Here is a 16,475-nt window from a genome sequence, read left to right as displayed (position 1 = left end):
AGGAAAGGAAAGGAAAGGAAAGGAAAGGAAAGGAAAGGAAAGGAGCTGGGCAGAAGCCACTATCACACAGCTAGACTCACAGTGTTATTGACACTGTTCTGTGGCTAGCTGCAGTTATTGTCAGACAGCCAGGTCTGTCTGTCTGTCTTTCAATTTCTGTGTAGCCTTCCTGAACATTTCAGGCAAGCAAACCCGATCAAATAAAAGCACAATCATATGTTCAAAGGTTGTTTCACGTTTTCGCACAGGTGGTCCTCCAGATGTTGCTCTGCACCTCCCATGCTGACAATCAATAAAAATATTTTCAGGGTGGCTTTGAAATGAAATGATAAAGACCAGATGACAAAGCCACAGGGGAAGAGGAATTCTTTACTAAAGCAGTATGCAGCGAATGGATTCTCACGAGCAATCTAGTGATCCACGGTTAGACTTTATTGAAGAGCTTGGCCATAAGACACCCCAAGAACCTCTGAGGAGCCCCTCGTGGTTCCCTCGCTGCCAATGAGGTGTTGCTCAGCGATGGCACGTAAGCAGGTAATCAAAGAAGCGCTCATGCACTGCCCAAGCAGATGCTTCCTGCTGTCTCTCCTAAAGCCGCCCCCAGGCAGTTTCAAACCAGAGGGGAGAGTTTTATCAGAGGGGAAAAGAGAGACACCCAGCCTTTGGAATTTGACCCACACGTGGTTCAAAAGGCAGAAAGTGCAGCAAGTTTTAAATACCTTTTGAAAGACAACCTATGCACAAAGGCCTTCCCTGATATGTTGTTGATACCCTACTTAATTGTTATGATGTTGCTATGTTTTTATATGTCCTTAGGTGCTTTTACTTTCTTCATCCCTTCTGTAGTCTCAAAGTTTTAGGGCACAATAGGATGACATTTAGACAGGAAAAAGGTTCAAAGGTCTCAGCATGTTCAGGCCAGCTGGAGCTCTCTGGGACTTCTCGCCTGTCTAAGTTTTCTTAAGATTGTGCTGTAAGTGTTATAGAAGTATTATAAACCAAGTAACCAACCAACCAACCAACCAGGAGAAGGTCTGTATAAGAGAACATCACACAAACCCTCCAATGGACTGCAGCCATTCAACAGGCGTACGTGGTATTGGCTGGCATCCTTAGGTGGTAATGGATCCCATCAGAATCAAGATTTAAAATATAAATCCTTTGAACTAGGATGCTACCCAGCACAGCAATAAACTTGCAAGAAAGGCCTACATATGGTCATACACAATCTGATACCGAGAAAGAGAGAGACCATCAAACTGTCTGCGGGGCCAGGAAGTAACAGCAGAAGGTGTTTTGGTGCTTGGAAAATACCTAGGTTCACATGTTGGCTTTGCCCGGCTTTTCTAGAAGAAAATGAATTCATTTATTAACTACGCAGTAGAGAACCAAAGTGATGTATCATTCTGCAGTTAGCAACCGGGCAACATCCGACAGTAGCAGCTTCTGCAAGTTACCCACACAAGTGTTTTGCTAGATTCTGCTCATTTTTCTTCCAGGGTTCATGTTTACCATTTTGAAGCACCATGACAAACAAGGCGGCTATAAAGAGGGCAAGGATGGTGAAGGAGCACATGGAAATTCCCCCGTTTTCCTCTGTCGCCATGAGGTATGGAAACTGGTTTTTAAGAAACAGATGAACAGCAATGCGGATCGATTAACATAGTGGAGAAGACGGCACTGAGGACCATAAAGGGGCAAGAGGTGGCATGAACCAGAAGGTAAGGTACTCTCACAAAGTACCAAGAGGGGAAGCAAAAAACGGCTGGAGTCAAAATGCTTCAATTGCCAGGGTGCATCTTCTGCACCAGGGTCCAATTACCCTAGTAAGAAAAAACCAGCCATCGCGAGATCCACCTGCCACTGCTTTAAAGTTGCAGAAAGAACGAAAAGCCGGCTCAAGGAGACACATACACTGTGTAAAAGAGCAACTGAAAGTGAATCACTGGAAGGTAACAAGACTGCTGGAAGATGTGGCTGTCATACCAATTTACTGTCCTCCGAAAGAACCCTTTATTTAAAATAAATAAACGAAAGCACAGTGCTGGCAGAAAACATATACATGCTCACACACTCTTGTCCTTGAGGTCTCAGTCTTATTTTTTTTTTTTTTTTTGCCAAGAGCTTATATTTCTTAGAGACTCCCCTGGCCTCAAATGGCCATTTCTATATGGGAGTGTTAAAAGGTCAAGAAGCATTATGCTGTGTTTTTAATGTAGCTATTTTATTCTCTGGAAATTTTATTTAAGCCTGTTATCTATCACTTGATTTCTATGATGTTAACGCTTTCCCTTAATGTACAATTACGTGACTACTATTTTATAAAACAGTTTTTTGTGTTAGCAGAGGCCTTTAAATTGGTTGGTTATATTTTGTAAGTTGGCCAGAGAACCCAGAAATAAATAAATTAAAATACTCAGAACCTCCTTGACTCCACCGAGCACTGACCTCAACAGTTCAGGTGGCTGCTTATGAATCTCCAAAAAGAGACTGCTTCAATAAAAAGAGGGGGAAAATACAACACTGGTTTGCATTAGACTTGCATATGCTAATTTACATGCACAATGCAAATTTAGACATTACTTATTAGAACCTACATTCCTGCCTGTCCAGCCTGCACTTGGAGGTTGGTGGGCCACTGTACCTATGGAATAAATTGGGCAGGAGCAGTCCTTCAGACAGAGAGTGCCTAAAATACAAGGTAGTCCTCCAGTAGCACTTCAAACAGAAGACCATCCTTTGCAAAAGCGGACACCAGGCCATGTTCACAGTAGTCTCCAGCGAAGTCATTATAAGGAACCACACGGACACAACGCATTATTGCGTATGCAGAAATGACAAAATGCTGGGCCAGTTCCCATGCTGTGGCCGGCTGGAACCACTGAACCTGCTGGCTTACTGTGGACGAGCAAACATACCAGCAGCCCGCATTCAGCTGTCTCTGTCGTCCCCCCGTAACTCTTCCTCCGGCCAGCAGAAGAGGCTATGCAGACTGGGCGACCCCCGTCTGTTGCCTCCTTAGCATCATCTCTGAACCAGGATCTCCAGCTTGCCTCTCATGGATTACTTTTCTATACTACCCAACAGCCACAACTCTCCGAAAGGTTTGCAAACATTAAAACCCTAACATACATAAAAACAATGTACAAAAACATCACCATTTCAAAACAATGAACAGTGAATCCCAAGAGCCATTGAAAACCTTATTGTATGATTTCAACAATCGGAGGCGGAGTGGAATGCCTTAAATTGACACCAAAGAGAGTATAACCTTGGTTCCAGGCCAACCTAGAACTGAGGTGGCCCTTACCCCGACAGGCCAAGAACCAACCCCAGCTAGCCCTTGGGTGTTCAGCCAGCTAGGATGGCTTTCTTTCAGTACCACCAGTTGTTCCTACCATAGGAAAAGCACCGGTGGAATGCTAGGCGGGTCCTGGGATCTGAACGCTGTGGTGCCCTAATTCAACACGTTCTGCCCCCCAGCCGGCATGTTCACATCCCTCATCCATCTCAGATGCCCAAGCTGCAGACGTGAAGAACACGCCAGCAAGCTCTGACGCTCACGGTGCATGAGCAGCAGCCGCCGCTCATGCCATTCTGAATGCAAACCACACGCAGCGGGGAAGGAAGAGGCAGAGGACTCTGGCATGCGGCTGCCCTGAACCCTCTGACTCCTCTGTACGAAAAGTGACAAAGACGGCGTGAACTGAGTGAACCCTGCAGCCTGCCCTCACCTCCTCCGATAAAGTCATGAAGCTTGCAGAAGAGGCTTGTTTTTAAGCCAGCGGTTCTCAAAACACTTTCTAACAGTGTTAGAATAGGATTAATAGGTTGGTAAGTCTGTGGACTACCGTATTTATTTATTCAATTTCTAGGCTCCCGAGCAGCCGGAGCTCTCTGTACCTTTGCATTTTTAAGGTTCCCCCACTGCACCTGTACACAGCCGTGGCGCAGTTCTTCCCATGATCTGCAAATTCTCCACAGACGGGCAGCATGTCCCTGCCCCCCGTTATACAGTCGAATCGCTACTTCCATGGGTCTGACTTTTACAAATGTGATTATTCATGGGTTTGCCATCAATCATTAAATGGGAGGGGGTTTTTGGAGTTTCGTGGCCTACTGCAGAAAGCTGCCATCCGCGTAGAAAGAGAAGATGCAAGGGGGAAAAGAGGGAGAGCTTCTCAGAGAGACGCATGGATGGGTCAACGGTATTAAGAATTAAGGTTTGCGCTGGAGGGGAGGGGGGGTCTAGAGAGATTTCTAGCTTTACTACTTTTGCACCAGTCAGTCCTGAGCCCCAGACTCCTGCAAATGTGGAGGACCAACTCTATTTATTTGCAGAGAGCTTTTAAACATGGAAACTCATTAGAACAGATACATGGCTTTTTAAAAAAAAAACACTTTTCTTAAGTCATGGGGACCTGGGAAAAGTTGGCAACACCGGCTGTGCCACCTTGTGGCTTGCAGTCCTGCCTCTTTCATCAGCAGGGACTTCACTGGCACGGTTTCAATGAAATCACGGATGACAACATTGCCCTCTGAGGTTCTGGCCTCGCCTAGGTAACGGCATAAAACGCGGTCCAGCAGAAGCTCTTACAGCGCCTTGCCTGTAACCGACAATGCTTAAAATAGCTATACCTGCTTAAAATAGCTATAAAACCACACTGCAGGAAAGCCTCTGGAGCAGAACTATGGTTGCCGGAGTCCTCTGTCCCGTAAGGCTGCATCCAAAACAACAATCTGCACAAAGCTGGTACTGTGCTGCATGCCATTTGCTAGGTATGTTTTTCCAGGTGAGTCCTGACTCAGCTGTGCTGTTCTGGTTAGCAGCACAACCGCTATACCAGGGAGTCTGTGGAGCTCTTATTGGGCTTGGACCTCTAAAATATTTGGAATCTCAGGAGCACCTTGTTCTAGCTGCTCTTTCTCAGCCTCGGTCTTGCCATCTGTATAATGGGAACCAAAGCAACTAACTTCACTGAAACACCGTGAAGGTGGGTAAAGTGCTTTGCAAATTTAGAAGGCTTATTTATATGCAGTTGTCTTGTGGGTTTCTTCCAAAGGCCTTCTGATCCAGCATTCTGTTTCCCTGAAGAGGCCAGATGGATATCCCTGGGAAGGGAGGAACAGTATCCCCTGTATGACCCAATATGAGGCTTTCAGAGGTTTTCCCATCTGTAAAATGGGAGCAACAGGAACTAGTCCCACTGTAGACAGACGTCCTCTGTACACGGAAGCTCAGTTATAATAGCTTATTGTCATTCCTGGGCCTCTATCCTCAACAAATTCCTCATGGGCCATGAAGACCCTGAAGAAGCCTTCCTCAGCCTGCTGCCTTTCAGTGACGCAGGACTACAACACCCATCAACCCCAACTAGCTGTCCATGGGTTGTGCTGGTTCGACATGCTGGGGACTGTAGTCCAGCACAACCAGAGGGCCCCAGACTGAGGAAGGATGCTCTAACGCAACGACGGCATGTTCCCAGGGCAAATTTTAACTTGTCCTGAATCCTGCGTCCCAGAGACACGTGGCTTCCAAAGCCTCAATCGGGCATCCAGAGCCGGCCCCCCAAAAGGGGAGGGCCCAGTATTCCCTCGGGAACGGGGAGGGGACAACGGTGGCGGCAACACCCACCTACCGAAAACAACTTTCACGTGCAGCCGCCTGAAACGCGGCTCCAACTTCGGCCGGTGCAGCCACGGGGCAGCGCCAAGCAACCCTGCGGCCTCGTTCCAGCCTGTGCTTGCCGGGCCGCGGCTCCGAAGGCTCTGCCAACCTGGAGTGCGTCTAGCCACCCGCGCGAGGGCCTCGAGGCGGATGGCAGCACCCCGGCCCTGGCACGTTCAGTACAAGCCGCCGCTCACCTTTGTCCCGATTTCCAGTTGCATCCCGAGCGGCCCGGCTGCCGGCACGTCCCCACGCACGCATGCACGCACGCACGCACGCACACAAAACAACAACTACCCAAGCGTGCTCAGGTCTCCTGTCGACGCAATCGCCTGCCCGCCCGCCCGCCGGCCTGCTCGCGAGCGCACACACTCACACACACATCAATCACCAGGGAAACACCACCCAGCAGATAGCTTATCTCTAAAATAGCACACTCGCTCATATAAACAAGAGTGCAGGCCGTTGCAACATCTTCTGTGTCAGACTCGCCAGTTCCCCAGCACTGAACCTCGGGACTGCGCCTTCGCCTGCCCGTCTCGGGACCTGCCCCTGGCCCTGCTGGCTCCGCGGCTCGAGCGTGCGGGACACTCGTTCTCCGCATTCCCGGGCACCATCCAAAAGCAGGTTTCCTCTTCTGCTTAACTCACAGTGACGAGCTTTTGGCGGGAAACAAGCACAGAACTCGGGAGGGAGAAGGGAGCAGGGCTTTGCGTCTTATGTTTCCCTTCTCCCCTCCCTTCAGAGAAACTCCCCGCACATGCCCCCCAAATAAGCAAGGCTCCCCCTTTTGACAGCCGAACCCTTCGAAGCAAAGAGGGAGAGGGGAAGCATGTCCATTTGGCTTGGGAGGGGGGAGAGAGGAGACTTTCTTCAGCCCTTGTGGATACTTCCTGCCAAATATTCGCTCGCAAGGCCCAGCCAAATCGGTCCAGAACTCCGGCCAGGCCTGCCTTCCCCTCGGAGGGCGCTCGGCCTCTCCCCAGAGCACCCGGTCCCCATCCCCGCTCTCCCAGAAAGCCCCCTTCACCTCCTCCGGATGCCTTTTCACAGCTCTGCCATCCCAGGTCGGCGTGTCTTACGCTCTCCGGCTCTAATGGCTTCCTGACGATTTGCATAGTTGAGCCGTAAACCAGCCACGGCATTCCTGTTATGATTTTGCAATCTACTGGAATAACACGGTCGCTCTCAGTCGAGCCGATGAGTCATGAGCTATAAAACCACAGCCCTAGTCACCGGGAGCTCTCAGTGCTGGCTGCAGCCCGTGTGTGATTAAGCTCTGAGGATGCCAGGATTAACCCTATAGCTTATTCATGTTTCGATTTCTCCACCCTCCCCCAGCCCCAAGTTTTAGGCCTTCAGAGGGTGACAAAGTCGTCCTGATTGCCCCCCCCACACACACGGCTGCAATAATTTTTCAAGAGAGTCGCTCAGCAACACAGCAAGAAAAAAAGCGAAGAAACTCCGATGTACGCCTGTATTCGGCTCTTTCGTGTTTTCAAACTGCTGGAACTCTCATTCTGGAGCCAAGATGAAAATGAAAACACACATTGTTCCTGGGTCAAAATAACCTCCTGTCAAAATAGGCTGCAGATTCCCCCCAGCCACAAAATAGGTCAAAACCCTGATGGTTGCTCTCCCCCCGCCCCTGCCCCACCCCGCCAATACGCCTCTTGCTGGAGGAAGCAGCTGCTCGGCTGTTTGCCCGGTCTGCTAAGTCTCTGGCCAGCCTCTCGAGTACATGCTCCGAAAGGGCGCCTTGGTGAGTGAGGGGTTCCTGCGTGTGCGTGCGTGCAGGCACACACGTGTGCACACACACATGTGCACGCGCACAGCATTTCAAGTCCTATCACCCTGCAGCAGTCTGTACGCCATTTGTGCTCTTACAAGGGATGGCACATTTCCAGCTTCTGGACTGTGACTGGTGGCAAGGCTGGTCTTGACCCAAGAGACCCCCAGGTGCCAGCTCTACTTTATGGGTTCCGTTAGATTGGCCAAACGCCGCTTCCTATTTATTAATTTTATTTCTTAGTTACCTTGCCCTTAAAGGAGAACAAATGACTTAGGCCAAATCCATTAAACCACAGAAAAGATAAAACAGCTCGCAACAGTTTCCAGTAAAATACCAAAACATAACCCTAAGACAGCAGCACAGATCCATACAGAATCCACTGATATGCAGAAAGCTTATAATATACTTTCAAGTGCCTGGGAGTATTCACTGGTACCCCATCTTTCTACCCCTTGCCCCAAAAAGGAGTCCAAGGCGACTGGAGGAGTACAGGAAAAGATGGCAATGCTGGTGACTCAGGATGACCGCCCATCGCCATCATCGCCAGCACACCCGCCTGAAATATGCACGCTGCACCTTCCACAAACCTTACAGGTGAACCACCCAGACAACTTTGGCTGCTGAGCAGTATAAAAATAAATCAGACAAACCAGCCAACGAAAAACCTGGTGTATTCTCAACAAGAGGACTCCTCACTGGAATTGCAACTTGACATAATCTACTCCAGAATGGCTATAGCGCATCAATTTGCACCCTCCCCAGTTTAATTTTTTTCAGCGAAGTCTCAGCATCCTGTGGCAACTGAAGGCCACTGAGTTTGCACATCGGATGGGGGGGGGGGGGGCAGATGGTGCGGGGGGAGAGAAATGGTGCTCTGTCTCTTGTTCGTGTTTAATTTTTTCCCTTCGTTCCTGAAATGTCAGAGTTCTCCTAGACGTGCCAGTACTTTGATCTTGTTCCTCAGTGGCTCAGTGGCTAAACGCCTGCGTTGTCTATTAAGAGCGCTATCAGACTTAGAAACAGCCACACTGTTCGCTTACTTGTGACAAGCAAAAGCAGAGCAAAGTTTGCAAAGAGGAAGATTTGCTTTTAAAAACCGCGCCATGAAGTGTAGTTAGAGGGGCGACTCTCTTCCTTGGACCCCTTTGTAAGGCTGCTCTTGCATTTCAGGTTAAATCCAGTCACCAAAGGTCACACCGAACAAAAGAAATCTCACAATACTTCCGAGAAACGAGTCTCCAAGAAACAAGAACTTTTCCACAGTTGTGGGGCGAATCCGCAAGAATGCCCAAGGGCAGCCCGACTAGAACAGGACCATCTAGGGCCGCATTTTAATTCCTATGGATGCCTTGGCGAAGTCCCCAAGCAAATCATGGAAGCAGCAGCCCTTTTCACCGTATTTTCCCAGGCAACTCCAAACACAGAGGGACCACTGAGTTATCATGGCTAGTAAGCGCAGATCAACCTTGCCCAATCTGGCATCTCCAGGTCGGTTGAACTGTATCTTCCATAATTCCCAGGAAGTATGGCTAATGTTGGGTAAAAAGTATGGGTGGTCACAAATCAAAACATCTGGAGGGCAATACATTGGGGAGGGCCAGAAAAGAAAGACTTTGCTCCCCTAAAAATGGGTAAGCCCCCTTTAACGTTACCAAAACCAGGAGCCACCATCAGCTCTTGCGGGGGCAGATTCCACAGCCGAATCATGGAGTTTGTGCGGGAAAAATATATCTTACAGAGGGCCCTCATCTCACAGCTGTTACACCTCACCAGTCACTGCATACGCCTAATCCTAATTAGGGACGGCTTGATTGTAAAAGCAGTGTGCTACAGAAGAGACAAAGGGCACGGAAGCCTAGAGATGGAGGTTGCATTCACAGGAACGTAAGCTAGCTGCAGTGCAGAGAACTTCTGCGGTAGTGTGGAACATCTTTTGTTTTATTTATTTAAAACATTTTTACGCCGCCCAATTCTTACGTATGACAAGCATGCCACTCTTCCAGAAGGGAGGAGGCTGCGTTCAAGCCAGAAGACCACCAAATGTCCAGGTGAGGGGGTATGGTGGCCTGCAAAACTCTGGTGGGCTCGACTGGGACCCCAGACCAGCTACGGAGGGGCCCTTGGCTTGAGGTTATATACGTACATCTGGATCATTCTCAGAAGAGCACAGGTCCTTCATGCTACAGCATTCACATGTTCTTTAGAGATCTCTCTTTGCCAGGCTCCAGGCATGGACACTTGTCCAGCCCATCCATAAGCCGCGTGTTGCTTTGGCACAGGAAGGGTCGCTCGGCCGTTCCCTGCGCAGATCGTTCGTTCGGATCTTGGCTCAACTATGACATTTCCAGATCCGTCTGCAGACAGGCCCACCTAAGCACCTTATTTATAGCCATGATGATTAGACTGGCCCAGGGTTCCAGTAGGTACCCTTTTCTATTTTGTAAACCAGCCCAACAGTATTAAGGAAACCACAGTGTTGACCTTGGGACCCACTGGCGGTGACCAAATCACAGTGGGGACACAGGGGAGGGAAAGACACCCAAACAGCCACCTCTGCTTTCAAACCGCCCACCTGCTCGCCCAAATACACAAATGAACCACAAATGAAGCACTAAAGGATTCTGTAAATATATCTTTCATTCCTTAACAGATAGAAGTAGAAACTCCAAACAAGAATAAGCTGTTTTCTCACTGCTTCACCAGGGTTCAAGTCTCCCCAGGCAGGGAAATGTTACGACAGATTTTTTTTCTACCCCCCCGCCCCCCCCGTCTTAATAGCATGCTTTCTGCAAACACCTCCGTGGTCCTTCTCCAGTCCATCTCTCCTTTTCCCCTTCACGTTCTCCACACTAATTCTGAGACAGAAAGTTAAATCCCTTCACTTCCTCGCATGGTCTTGCAGTCCAACCAGCTCAGTTTTAGGCAGCTATTTGCCAAAGCAAGCAAACATGCCTCTTGCCCAGAGCCAGCCAGAAGCCAGAACGATACCTGAGGCAGGTCGTTCAAGTGGCACCTGCTCCCCATCAAAACAGACACTCACAGCTCAACCAAGATGGGGCAGAATCTTCAAGGATATTTTCCTACCTGGGCCCCACTGAGATGAGCCACACCAGTTCTGCAGCAAGAACAACAGTTGCTACTCCCTGACAGGAAAGGTGGCAGGCAGGTCAGGGCAAAACATCTGGGAAGTGCCAGATGTTAGCTCCCTCGCATCCTCAGTTGAGAGAGAGATGTAGAATCTCTTCCATCCCAATGGCCAAATTCAATTTCGGGTAAGTTTGGGGGAGGCGCTGCATTCCAGGGGCAAGAGGGCAGGAGAAAAACAATAAAGACACCAAAACATTTTAGCTCAGTGTTCGAGCTCAGTAGCGTCTACACTGACTGGCAGCAACGGCTCTTTAGCATCTAGGCAAGGGTCTTCCTCGGTGGAGCTGCGGGGGGACTGAAACTGGCACGCAAAGTGTGTGCTTTGAGCAACATGGAGCAACTCTGCTCCCCCAAACCTGGCATTGCCCACGCAGAAGGGTAAAAACTTTCCAAAGTTTCAAGTGAGGGCCTTTCCATCCATGCTAAACAAGATCCTTTTAACTGTAGGGATGAACCAAGGACTTTCCATATGCAAAAGGTTTCTCTAGGAATTTGGCCCAGTCCTTCCCTTCCTGCTTCCTAACAATTGGGAATCTCGCTTGGCTTGTGGAGCTGACGATTTTACTAGGTATAACCCACCAGACTGCAGAAAAAAGAAGAAAGGCAGGTATGAAGATGTTAAAGCTTCTATCCGATGCTACTTTTTTCACAAGGAAAACAAGAAATCATAGGCAATATGCAACCCCAACCCTAATAAGAAGCAAAGACCAACCACACGTGACCCAGCTCTGGCAGCTGCAGTTTCCGTCTACAGCCACGCACTACGCAATCAGCACATGACAAAGCCGCAGAGATATCCTCGGTGTGGCCTCCCTGTGTTTCTTACCTGGTTCTTTCCACGCCTCCGATAATTCCTTCTCACCAGATTCTTATAGTTCTCATTCTTCTTGGTCAAGTAATAGTACAGGACACAGTCTGCCACCGTCTAAAACAAGCCAGAAGGGATGGAGATTAGCATTGTTTTACGCAACAGGGAGACAAATTCAGTAGACACAGAGCAATACAATGCACAACAACAGCAGGGGCCCTGAAACACACTGACAACAACAGAACAACCAAGGACCCATGAGGGACTTTGTGGATCGAACCGAAGCGTTCGGAACGCCGTACTGCTGTTCAGGGCTGAAGGGGCGGGGCTGGCACTTCAGAACAGCAAGAGTTCACCTTTTCCCCCTCCTGAAACTCACCTGCAAAGAAAGGCACCCCTTTCCTCTCTTATCTTCCTAAAGTTCTGACCACTCTCCAATATCACATCAAACTGCTCAGGTTCAGGTTGGCTGCTGACCCCAAACCTGAGTACTGTATTCCCATATGGTCAGAGAGGGGTTTCCAGAAGGTGGGAAAGGAAACAAGACACTGAAACCTCCAACGGCTACATCACGTTGGCTCTCGACGCCACTTTTCAGAGATGCTGGGAAGAGCGCTAGTTAGGCCACTTGTGGAATGGTTAAAAATAACTGTTTGTTCTACTTTGCAAATGAAAATACTTCTGCATTCCTGGGGAGTCCCAAACACATGCAAAAACCACTACCCCATTTTACTTCTTAGCTGATGCTCATGAGATCACTCAAGTTGGAGCTTAGTAGGAATTATCAGCATTGCCATCTTAGCATTTATACACTATCACAGTAATCGCTTACAATCATCCTGTACAGCAAAAATGAGGAACCTCTTTCAGCCTGAGGGCAAAACCCAATTTCAGAGAAGCGCCTGGCGGCCCTATTCCAGAGTGGGCAGCGCACAGAAGGCAATGGAGGTGGATCCAAAGGCAAAGGGATGTGGTCAAACACACACACACACACACACACACACACAGACAATAGCAGCACACTGTAGCCTAAAAGCTTGCAACTATGCCTCAGAGAAGGCATATCAACCTCTGATGGAAAGGTGCAGCAGAGAGAGAAGCAGCTTTCCAGGCGCTATCCCATTCATTCGTAAGCATCACTTAGATGGGAATTTGGGACCGCCTAGCACGCTCTTAACAGCACGCGGCGCCAACTCCTACAAACTAACTGTGCTTTCATCTGCCTGCCCCACAACACTTTACTGTTCTTTCCACCTGTAGACAGGTAACATCTCCTTAATGAGGAGGGACGGCCGGGGATCAATTTGACATTATAGTACAACTTCCTTCCACAGCTAATGTCAAGCCAGTTCCTCCCAAAAGCCATGATTCCCTGAATTGATTATGAAAGTTAATGTGCCCATTTCAGCAATGGGCCAAAACTTCTTCAGCCATTCCTTTGGCAAGGGTGTTGTTTCTAATTGCCAGTGCTGAACTATGGCATGTTGGAATTAGAAAACCGCTCTCTTTTGCCTCAAAGTTCCCTTAGATCGCCTGTGAGGCAGCTGAGTGATGTGGATACTCCGATCATCTCATCCCATCGGCTGTGCCGTCTCGGTGACACCTGCAACATCACGACCAAAGCAGGGCCTGAGTTATCCCACCCCGGGTGGCACCTTCCTCTCTGTGCAAATCTGCCTGTCTCTCTGCTGACTGGCACAAAGGCCAAAAGACACTATTAGCTGGGTTCCTTCACTGGGAAGCTTCCTCCCTTGACCCCTGGAGGGGCTTCCAGGGGAGCTGAAGACTGACAATTAAAGGGGAGGAAGCGACTCTGCACCGAGAAATTTCCATTTGAAGTGTTAGAGAGCCGAGATATGCCCTTAAGTGGATTACATCCTAGATTCTGACACTGAAAACCTATTTCCAGCAGTATGGAAGGGTGCGCAGGGAGAAAGACCCCGGATGACTGCAGCTAAAAACGAAAAAACAAACCCCCCTCACCACTGGGAAAAAGAAGTCTATCATCCTTTGGCTGCGGTGGAACGCTACATATAACCTGCCACACAACTGTCAGGAGATATTATTTCCACCCATTAAACTAGCTAGGTGGAACATACTTCACATCCAAGCTGATGCACCGGGTTCTCCACTTTCGGGGGCCGTCAGCTACATTCTAGTTCTCACACACATGAGCAGAGAGCAGGAAGTTGCTACAAGCCTTGCCAAATTATGCTTAGGAAGACAGAGAAGAGGAACAAAGAAGGTTCCCACATCTGGCCAGATAACAGGCCGGTCGAGTGCAAAGTTTCGTAGACTGTTGTGGTCACACAGATCGACCAGAGACTTCTGGCCAGGCCAAGTCAGGCATGTTCTCCGTGATCTTGCGCATGCATTTTGTGCTCTCGCCATGATATCACACCGCTTGTCTGCTCCCGGTCTTTGCTGTAGTTAAAACTGCTGGACATGGAAAGTCTCGAAGCAGGAAATCCTCCAGACACTGGAGACCTTGTACCCAGAGCCACTGTGTCCCGCTCGAAAGTCAGTTCTTGCCTCTTTCCTATGTGGCTGGACACTGCCTTTCCCTGCTTGACTTGGAACACACCCAGGCCAGGTTACTAGATGGCTGAACTGTGACGCCAAGCAAAGCCTTTTTTTTTGGATCTGATGAGGGGAACATGAAACCGGCTCAAGAAACAATCCAGCTTGGACGACAGGGCAAAACCTTTCTTTGCTTAAGAGGAAGCACAGGTAATCAGTGGATTAACAAATGCCAAAGACTTACTTTCCTCTCCAGGAAGGAAGCGATGAGACCGAAGTTTTTGGGATGCTGCATGAACCTGAAAAATGGAAGCAGAGGTCAGGAAGGAGAGCTTCCAGGGGCGACCATGAAGGATGCTCAGCTTACCAATCCCAGTTGCTCCTGTTCAAAGGGGAAAATGGTCTCCCCACTGGTCTGTCTCTATTCGGTCCCAGCTGAGTGCGTATTTATCTTCCCTTACATTTTTATGCCATTCTTTTCCTAAACCTTGTACCACTGTAAGGAATGTGTACACATTCTGTCCTACAGCGCCCGAAATCCGGCATCCCCAGTACCCCATTCTGCCCAGTGGCCTTGGCTTTTGGCTTCAAAGAGGCCACCTGGGCTGAAAAATAAATCCAGGCTGGTGCTAACACAGCACCATCCCATAATGCCTGGGCCTGAACACGATCTCCACAGCCCAAGCCGCTTTGCTGAGCTCCTGCTCCCATTTCGCTCAGCTGCATCCTCAAAGCAGAGCCCTTCGCCATGGACCACACGGATATAGGAAAAGCCACATTGGAGCTGAGCTCTTCGTGCAGGGGCCAAACAGCTCCCTGCACTGGAATGTGCCTTTTTCCTTACTGGCGAGTGCTTCTGCCTCTTTGGATCCCGAGCCTCCTCCCCTGGAACTCGGCTTTGCCCTCGGTTGTCCCAGGTCCCTTGGTCCTGGCACACAACAGCTGGAAGCAGAGCCCTACTGAGCCTTGACATTTGGTGACTCCAGATGTCGAGAGACCAAGCCTGCTCTGACCTGCCTAAATTTGCCCTGGTTTCTGTTTCCTGGGCTCACTAACATTTGACAGAATTTCAAAGATAAATACGGAAGGCTTCGGTGACTTGGAAGTTACTCTTTCTATAGCTGATTAGAAAAAGGAGCAGTCAAGTATAGTTGGACTGAAATTATATTATTTTAGAGAATGTATAGATAATCTATTGACTTGGGAAGGTGAATACATGAAATACAATATCACTCACTGTATCTTTTATCTTGGCACTTTTGTTCTCATTCCCTCATTTGTTACATTGATATCCTACCTTTTTCCCACCTGCCAGGAATCCAAGGTAGCTGACTTGGCCCCCCATCACCTGATTTTATCCTCACAGCAACCCAAGTTAGGCAGAAAGTCAGTGACTGGCCCAAAGACACCCAGTGAACCTTGCTGTGCAACGAGAATCAGAACCCCGATCGCCCTGGTCCCAGTCCTACATCCTTAACTATTACGCTACAATAACACACTGGTCCTCTTGTTGGTTTTTTTTGCCCAGATGGAATCATTTTGCATACGTGCATTAGCCAAATGCACAATAACTCGGTTCATTAGTGTACCGAAGGGAAGTAGAACCTCTTTCAGTGCAAGGGCCAAACTGCATTCTGGTAAACCTCCAAACCTCCAGATTGGAGAACTGATGGAGGTGGGACCGAAAATGCTGGAATATTTTAGCTGAAAGCTTTTCCTGCCTGAGAACATGCCCAGGAGAGGCATTTCAACTATTTAAAATGTGGGTGCGGGAACCGCACGAAAGATGGAAAACTATGAACTGACTGGCAGACAGGAGAAGGTGTGGAACAAAAGGAAGCAGGAGGGACCAGAGTTGGGAGTACAGGTGTCTGGGGAGCCCCAGAAAGCTGCATGAGGACCCAGGCAGGCCGAATCTGGCCCACGGGGCTGAGGTTCTGCCACCATGGCACACAGCACTGAAGGCCCCAGTTCATCTTGGCGTGGATGTTCATATCTTAGCCAGAGTACGTGGAGGGGAGCAACCCTTCAGCTTCACTCACTTTTCTCGGAAGGCCTCCTTCTCCTGCTCGCTCCACATGTTCATCACCTGTCGGTCCTTGTAGATTTTCATGGGGTCATCCATGAGTCCGTTCATGTTGATGAACTTGATGCGCTGCTGCTCGGCGTCATAGAGCATGGGTGGAATGACAGCGAGTTGGCGCATCTGTTTTTCTAGATTCTGCCACGGAAAGCAGAAGAGAGCAGTCCTCATTCAGGCCCAAACAGATGAATCGCCACAGAATTAGAGCGATTAGAACAGGAGAATGTAGGCTTTAGACCTGCGCTTTACTAAAACTCCCCGATTGACTGACTGGAGGCAAATGGACAAGACAGGGAGTGAAAAATAGTGTCCATGAGCAGCAAGCAAGCAAGCATGGGCATTTGTCCTCTGTAACAGAACAGAGTCAACCCCACGGCCCGTCCCCACCAAAATTCCTCCCTAGTCTCCCCAAGCTTTCTTCTGTTTCAGCAGTCGACTTTGGGAATGGGTGGGGTAG

At 49.1% G+C, this 16,475-nt stretch overlaps 1 protein-coding gene across 5 annotated transcripts in view; it reads right to left on the bottom strand.

The window, feature by feature from the left end:
* NCOR2 (nuclear receptor corepressor 2) overlaps window positions 1-16,475 on the bottom strand; it is a 268,387-nt gene that overhangs the window by 100,899 nt on the left and 151,013 nt on the right. For 3 of the 5 annotated variants that reach the window (XM_044440471.1, XM_044440470.1, XM_044440472.1), the window contains 3 exons: window positions 15,978-16,156; window positions 14,180-14,234; window positions 11,434-11,532 (listed from right to left, as the gene is read on the bottom strand). In XM_044440471.1, the coding sequence (XP_044296406.1) occupies window positions 11,434-11,532; window positions 14,180-14,234; window positions 15,978-16,156 (333 nt within the window). Of the gene's footprint in view, window positions 1-5,865; window positions 5,993-6,698; window positions 6,857-11,433; window positions 11,533-14,179; window positions 14,235-15,977; window positions 16,157-16,475 lie in introns of those variants that run through there. The other 2 variants (XM_044440474.1, XM_044440473.1) reach the window with 2 other exon arrangements.

Source organism: Varanus komodoensis, unplaced genomic scaffold (genome assembly GCF_004798865.1).
Source record: "Varanus komodoensis strain SLA01 unplaced genomic scaffold, ASM479886v1 scaffold38, whole genome shotgun sequence".
Lineage (NCBI taxonomy): Eukaryota > Metazoa > Chordata > Lepidosauria > Squamata > Varanidae > Varanus > Varanus komodoensis.
Note: the sequence above shows the minus strand (reverse complement) of the source record. Positions and strands in the feature narration are given on the sequence as shown.